The sequence below is a fragment of the Pyxicephalus adspersus genome, chromosome 1 (assembly GCF_032062135.1).
Source record: "Pyxicephalus adspersus chromosome 1, UCB_Pads_2.0, whole genome shotgun sequence".
Lineage (NCBI taxonomy): Eukaryota > Metazoa > Chordata > Amphibia > Anura > Pyxicephalidae > Pyxicephalus > Pyxicephalus adspersus.
Window position 1 is genome coordinate 117,822,532 of NC_092858.1, and position 8,159 is coordinate 117,830,690.

Below are 8,159 nucleotides of genomic sequence, written 5' to 3' on the forward strand. Positions count from 1 at the left end.
CTCTCTGGAAAATACTGCCTGCGGTCATTCTATTCACAATATTTTCCGGTATAAATTGCCCTCTAAGACATCTGTTAAAGTGGAGAATAAGCATTCCTTCCATTGGCCACAGCTGGTCTCACATGACTGAGACAGATCATATTCTGCCACTTAATTCCACAAAACTTACATTTAGGGTTTTGTGTCTGTATTATTATTCTCTGATTCTTTTATCACTTTGCTTTAACATTCTCCACTATGAAGTATTTGGACTTCTCTCCTATTTAGTATTTTCATAGCTGTGGCAAAGTGTTCTGTAATGTTACTCTGACATCTAGTGGTCGTTTACTATACTTTTTACTATATTACAAATATATTCTTGTGGAGTAAATATTAATATAACACATTGAAAAAAAACCTTTAGTAGTAATGTGGACTGAATTTTAAAATAGGTAAAAAAAGAAGTACGGTACATAATTTATTTAGGCTGCTATTAGAATGTTGAAGATTTCATGTTCTATATGACTTTTTGTTTTCATGTGTATTAAGAAAACAGAACTCATTAATGCCCCATCATTGTTTAATATTTTATTCCCTTAGAATTATGGTAAGTGCTTGTAGTGGTTCCATTTTCTGGTGGTAATCTGAAGAGGTCTTTACTGTTACAATGGTGTTTCCCTAAAATGCACAGAATGGTTTTTGGCAATCATTTTAACTTGAATTTCTAAAGATGACGTGAAACTTTCAAAAGATTTTACCTTTGTTGTAAGAAGGCTTTCAAATTTATTGACATTGGAACCAACAATCATGCCACATTCTAAGACTCTAAATCACCTTTCTTCCCCATTCTCGGGATATAACATAGAGCCAGGAGCTCAGTCAGTAGCTCTGCTGAAAGACACAGACAGGGGTTCTGTGTGAGTGAGTTCTCTGCCTGTGAGTGAGCTCAAGTCGGTCTGTGTGAGTGAGCTCAAAAGTGAGTAGAAGGTTGCTGAAAGCTTGGTTTTGAGCTGACAGGGAGAAGCCCTCCAGTTGATAGACAGGGACATCAGATGTAAAGTAAGTGCCGGACAGGCAAGGTTTTCTTTTGCTGTTTTGTTATTTTATCTGCAACCTTCAATAAACTTGGCTGCAAGCCAGCTTAAGGCTGATACCTCGGTGTGTGATCTGAGTTGGATGAACCAGACAAGTGTCCTTTGACCCCAGCAAAGGCGATCCTGAGCGTAACCCCTCACAATATATATTTATATATATAATGACACAATGAACATTAAAACTGGAGTTTCACATAAAGAAAAAAAAGGATAAAATAAAGAAACTGTACTGTATATGAACACACTGTTCCAGGTGGATTTATACTTAGTATTCCTTTACTATATCTAGAGGACAGTCCAGTCCATTTTAGTCGGTATGTCATACAGATTCACATTAAAGGGACTAATTGGAATGCAGGAAACATATATTTATTAATTAATGGCAAGTGGGAACATGCTCATGAAATTTCCTGTGTTCTGGATCTGTGCGTTGTCCCGTTATGTTGAAGAAAAAATCTGTATTCTTTTGACAGTGGGGCTAAGCCTTCCTACTTTTTCCATTACTAATAGAAAATGCAAGCCTGTATGTAAGTCGTTACTATGTCTTATGTGAGAATATTTTGAAGAGATAGTCATAGGGGAAATAGGAGAATAATTTCTAAATACACCCCTTAGTGTTGCTTGTACATTTTGTTTACTTAATTTAGTGTAACAGAACATGCTTGCATCTGTTGATGTTACAATTGTTTCTTGGTGAGCTGTTGGTTGATAGTGTGAAAGAATACCTTGAATAAAAAGGTATGTATAGTCTTGTTCCTGGGCTTTAGGTGTGATTAAAACTATAAGTAGTAAAAGAAGGTTTTAATTTTAGTCACTTTTTTAAGTTTGAGAAACAATTTAAATAATGGAACATTGCGAAAAGACTTGTGATAAAATGGTATTTAATAAAAAAGTGTTTACAAAGTATTTGGCAACTTTCTATGGTGTATTGCACATAGCTGACAAGTGAAAGAACACAGCAATGTTTTAGCAGTGGAAAATCTTGATAAGCACAGCACCTATTTTTTCTCCTGAAGGAAGAGTTTTGTTTATATTTAATCTGTTATCCACAGGAATACAAAACCTTGCCATTCAAATGTGACCATCATTCCATGGGTAGATTTTTCATCCTGTTCATAGAGCTAGTGACTTGTATGTAATGTGCCCACTGCATTGTTATCTTTTTCTTTTTCAGACAACATTCTATATTAGCTGTAAGATTAATCACTTTAATGCTGTTCTGCAGCTAATGTGGCTATCTAAGATTCTGGGTGCCTCAAAAACATCACTATCACAGGACCGGAGGACCACATCACTTGGCAAGTAAGTGGGTATTTAACACATCTTAAAGTATAGTGCCTAGAGAACAGCAACATGTTGGTGTAGTTACACACAGGTCACCCAAAAGGTAAGTATATAGCATCTTCTTTTACAGGCTGACATTCAATATTTCTGTATTCCACTTTAACATCTCATTTATTTAATAATACTTGACTTTAAAACCCTATACATGGATCTTTTTTATGTAGCTTTTGAAAATGAGTTATTCTCTCTTTAGGCTATGTAGACATGCTAGATTTTTATTTCTGGAACTATCTTTCCTGATCTTCCTTCCCTAGTCGTTGAACTTGATGGACTTGTGTCTTTTTTTTCAACCTGGCTTACTATAGTTGTTTCCAGTGACATGAATACTACACTTGCCTCCATACAAAAATACAGTGGTCATCTCTGCTCAGTCGTTTATTAATGTGCCAAGACAGATTAATGAATGACATTCAGGGACAGCTGTAGGCATGCTAGATTTTCTTCCAAGACAATCGCCATCATTCATCTCAGGTGACAGTCATTTAATGGGTGTACATTGCTTTGACTAAAACAAAACAGAGAATATATTTCTTAGCTTGTTATCTGCTAGCTACCTACCACTTTAATTTTTTAGGTGAAGTTGGTCACAATGTTCTACCACATCCCCAAATATATTCTCTATTTTTCGCACATTACCTTCAGTTCATCTTTAAGGGGATTTTCCAGTTACCTTTATATAATATTCCATTATATTTTATTATATATTATATAATATAATATTCCAATAAATAACCTAAAAACACAATTTATTCAAAATAGCTAAAAACCAAGCCATTCATTATAATTTCAATAATATAAGATTAACATTAGCATGTAGACCTGTTTCACGATATCAATAGAACACACAATACGCTCCATTCTTGACACATTTCACTGATCAGGCTTCTATAGAAGAACATTATTTGGCAGCCTTCATGAATAATTTCAAAAAAGGAGATCATCTTTCTTCCATTTTAATTTGGTATGGTTGTAGATAGATTCGAGTCCATAGCACAAGCAGTGAACAGAGTGTGGTGGAAGGAGTGGAGAAGGAACAGACTGGGGGTGGTAGAGTTTTTATATTGATTCCATCGTTGGTGACGGATACCGCCCCAATCAGAATGAACTAAGTATACCTTAGTGATTATTTGAACACATATTGGTGGATTGAACACAAAACACGGGTTTCTTCACAGAGTTGAGACTCACTGCTTTTAATTATGTAAAGTATGAAAATGTTTTTGCTATGCACTAGAATCAATGAACAATCATAACAGATATAAATATTTTTCCAAAAAAAAGTAAATTCCCAGCCCGTTTTCTACCATCTATTGATCAGAAATACAAAACATCTGTAGTGTAATAGAAACTTTCAAGAATGCCTAAATGCTTTCTATTTCATGTAAGCCAATAAAGAGTACTGCTGGACCTGCATACTTTTTTGTAATAATGTATATACAAATACTTCCATTCAGCAAAAATGTAACTTCTCACAGTAGAGGATGACCTGTGCAGTATAATGTTTACTCACTTGGTACTCTTTAATCACTTTTCCAGCCCAGAATAAGTGCTAAGCTGAAAACATGATCTAGCCATGAACAACATTTTTCATCTTTAATTTAGACTGCCTTTATCCTCTAAACTAATGACCAGTCTATAATTGTAATGGTAGGTTTATTGTAGCTGTGAGAGACAGAATAACAACTAAAGAACCCTCAAAAACCCAGTGCTCAAAAATCAGAGCTTGATGTGCATTGTAATGAGTTAAATAAGTATTTGATCCCCTATCAACCAGTCTGGAGACTTGCTGGGCCACTCCAGGCCCTTCATGTGCTTCTTCTTAAGCCACCCCTTTGTTGTCTTGACCATGTGTTTTGGGACATTGTCATGCTGGAATACCCATCCACGACCCATTTTTAATGCCCTGGCTGAGGGAATGAGGTGCTCACCCAAGGTTTGACAGTACATGGCCCTGTCCATTGTCCCTCCAATGCGGTGAATGTGTCCTGTTCCCAGAAAAAAAACCCCAAAGAATAATGTGTCCACCTCCATGTTTGACGGTGGGGTTGGTGTTCTGGGGGTCAAAGGCAGCATTCCTCCTCCTCCAAACATGGCGAGTTGAGTTGGTGCCAAAGAGCTCAATTTTGGTCCCATCTGACCACAACACTTTGACCCAGTTCTCCTCCTGATCATTCAGATGTTCATTGGCAAATTGACAGTTATTTTGTGTTTCCTTCATTTGCAAATTTTCGCACCAACTGTTGTCACCTTCTCACCAAGCTGTTTGGCGATAGTCTTGTAGCCCAGTCCAGCCTTGTGTATGTCTACAATCTTGTCCCTGACATTCTTGGACAGCTATTTGGTCTTGGCCATGGTGGCTAGTCTGGAATCTGATTGATTGCTTCTGTGGACAGGTGTGTTTCATACAGGTACTGTAACAAGCTTGGATTAGGAGCACTCCCTTACAGAGGGTGCTCCTATAATCTCAGCTTGTTACCTGCATACAGGGAAGACACCTGGGAGCCTGAAATCTTGCTGGTTGATAAGAGATCAAATAATTATTTCACTCATTACAATGCACATCAAGCTCTGACATTTGAGCACTGGGTCCTTGAGGGTTCTTTAGTTGTTATTTTGTCTCTCACAGCTACAATAAACCTACCATTACAATTATAGACTGGTCATTTCTTTGTCACAGGGCAAACATACAAAATCAGCGGGGGATCAAATACTTCTTTCCCTCACTGTATATATATATATATATATAAATATATATATGTGTCTGTGTATGTGTATATGTGTGTGTATATATATATATATGTTCCTCTTGTTTGTCAAAGCCGGAAAATCCTGGAACTATTAAGCAATAGAGATGCATGTGAGATTCCCCTTCCATTCTTCAATGCATTGACCTGTGCCTTAGTAGCAAATTAGTGTCCCTTTATGTAGGAACTAGGTAAGGGACCATGGACAGAAGTTACACTATGCTAAGCGGTGGGTCTGAACTACAACAGCAGTTTTGCAGTACGCTCTAGTGAGTGAATGAGGTGGTAAATTAGTATGTGGAATGTAAGCATTCTTTATCTCATACCATTTTATTTATTCATTATGTAAAAAAGTGCTTGGAAATACCACCTCAGAGTTGAATCTATTACATTGTCCTGATTGGGCAAAGCACATATTTACCTAAAGAAGTAAACATTAAAGACAGATAGAAATATATTATGTAATATAAAGAAACACTGATAGCAAAAGCAGCTGTGCTTGCAACATTCCTTAACGCACAATCTATAGATGATCAGTCAACTAGATGAACTATGTAGCATAAAATATGTTCTGTAATACAATTACTTCTATTAGAATCTTCATTTTTTTATTTGTTTTAACTTTTCTAATTTACATATGTCATACCGCCTAGAGTAGTCCTGTATCTATGACCGTGTCATCCAATGCTGGGTATAGGTCTCTAATGCTCTGACATGTGGCTTGCATTTGAATAGATTGTGTTCGTATCTGGATCAGAAGGGTATCCCGATGACTTGATGCACTGCCTGTGGAGTTCTGCCTGTGGGAATGAGGAAGCGGGACCCGTGGACACAAGTGTGGACTGCTGTAGAACATGTATATCCATGGATTACTGCAACTGCTCAGGCACCCTAGGAGCATAGTGATGGTAAATGCAATGTCTGAAGAATCTAGAAAAAATGGCAATAAACAATGATTATAGGGAATGCAATGATATATCGCACATTAATACTCATTATACACAAACATTGTATTGGAAAAGAAAAATACTCCCTATAAAATATTAGTAAATTATTCTTACGAAATCTACTACTAAAGCCTTACAGCCTGTCTGGACCCCTCTATACAACTTATATATACCTGACAAATCTTGGTTTTATATACATGTTGTGTACTGTCAGCAGTATGCCCAAGATGTCTAAAAAAAAAAAAAAAAAAGATTTTTTAGAAGCTAGATCTTTTAGAAGTTTTAAAAATTAGATTTAATAATTTTCAGTGGTTCTATCACTTAAGATAACAGTCATAAGTCGTTATAACAAAATATGTTGCAACGAGACTTTTTCTCATAGGAAATTGTGAACATTTAGAAAATTTGCGTTTGAAGTGTAGGCATAGCCAAAGTTTTTTAAGATTGGGATACAGTAGACAGAGAGATCAAAACATTTCTTTTTAAATACATTTGCAACACTAAAAAGTTAAATATAATAATTATAAGGGCGTAGAACACACGCTCCACCTTTTAATGTTGAAAAAGAAGAATTATTTGTATAATTTGGACCAATCCTGCATATCTATGACTAACCCTTAGGGCAGTTTTCAAATTTGGTCCATTGAACCTAAACATTATTTGATGGTGCCTAAAGCCATGCGCAATAATATTCAGATCTAATGAAACTTAATGGATTGTACAATCTTATCCAAAATACATTTATACTGCAGTAAACAAGTATAGTAAAATGAAATATACTACTTACCATCATTTGGAGCATTTTCATCCCATACAGACCACATCTGAACACTGAAGAAAGGCGTCCAACATAGGATATATGAAAGAACAATGACAAAAGTCATCTTCACTGTCCTGATCTTGGCTCTGGAAATGGTTTGTATGCTGCTTACCCTGGATGGCATTACCTGTCGCTGTCTTGATGACTGAATTTTCCCTTTTAGGTTCTTGCAGATCTCACAGCAAATTAAACTGTAGCATACTACAAGGATTCCAACTGGCACTGCAAATAAAGAAATGGTGGTCCATGTGATGTAGGCTTTAGCGCCCCATGGATACCTAAAGTCAGCCCAACAATCTATAATTCCTGAGGACTGTTCAATCTCCTTTAAAGAAAAAATGAAGATCTGGGGGAGACTTAAAAGGCTACTGATAATCCATGTTGCTCCAATCATGATATAAGCATGTTGTGTTGGCTGTTTCAAAGTCTTTAGTGGATGACATACTGCAATGTACCTGTCTATAGTCATCATCATCAGCATGTAAGTAGATGCGTACATGCTCATAACTTGTGCATATTTTACAGTCCTACAAAGGAAATCAGAGCCAATGAATCGAAAAGTAATCTCCCAGATCAACTGCGGCAGGATCTGGAACAGGGCTACCGCCAAGTCCGTTATAGCAAGGTGAACAATAAAGAGATGCATCCTGGTTATCTTCTTCACTCTTCTGTATATAGAAAACAATACTCCTACATTTCCCAGGATTGTAATGGCCAGAATAATACTCAAGACTGCTACTTCAGCCTTTGCCAGATTTTCATCTCTCACATCCGAGGAATTAAAAAAACTGTACAATTTCACAGAGGAATATAGGGAATAAGGGTCCAAATCCACAGTGGTGCTGTTTAGGTTAGAACCCATGTTCCTGTAAGGCATAAAAAGGCACCCAGTTTGTTAGGACAGTACCTGCAATTTATGTAAAATGTGTTTCTTTTTTTAAAACATACTACATACACCATACTAAATTATTTAGTATATTGATAGATCTGGTGAATGCACAGCTTACAATAATGCCATAACTTCTCATATTCCTTGCCAATGTTCCTATGCAAAGCTGGCTTGAGTTAACTAATTAAATACAATTAATTACTAATAAAATACAATTAATTTTAAAACACAATTAGATGAGTATTTCTAGTCATATATGTAATTTGAGTTGCTGGTTATAAACAACGCTGATGAATACTTGTTAAATAACCCGATGAATCCGTAGCAGTCCTTACTTGTTCA

The 8,159-nt window shown here is 36.3% G+C and overlaps 1 protein-coding gene across 1 annotated transcript; it reads right to left on the reverse strand.

Moving 5' to 3' along the window:
- Positions 1-5,810: 5,810 nt before the first annotated feature.
- Positions 5,811-7,800, reverse strand: AVPR1B (arginine vasopressin receptor 1B). The gene is made up of 2 exons (XM_072399017.1): positions 6,896-7,800; positions 5,811-6,091 (listed from the first exon to the last, which is right to left on the reverse strand). Exons 1-2 carry the CDS (start codon positions 7,788-7,790, stop codon positions 5,811-5,813), a joined length of 1,176 nt encoding a protein of 391 aa, XP_072255118.1. The 5' UTR covers positions 7,791-7,800.
- Positions 7,801-8,159: the final 359 nt, after the last annotated feature.

Bases quoted from the DNA above. Each gene is read 5' to 3' on its own strand.
- AVPR1B (XM_072399017.1), bottom strand. From the start codon at position 7,790: ATGGGTTCTAACCTAAACAGCACCACTGTGGATTTGGACCCTTATTCC. The intron at 6,092-6,895 runs GTAAGTAGTATA...CATTTTTTCTAG, and splicing joins TGAAAATGCTCCAAATGATG to ATTCTTCAGACATTGCATTT.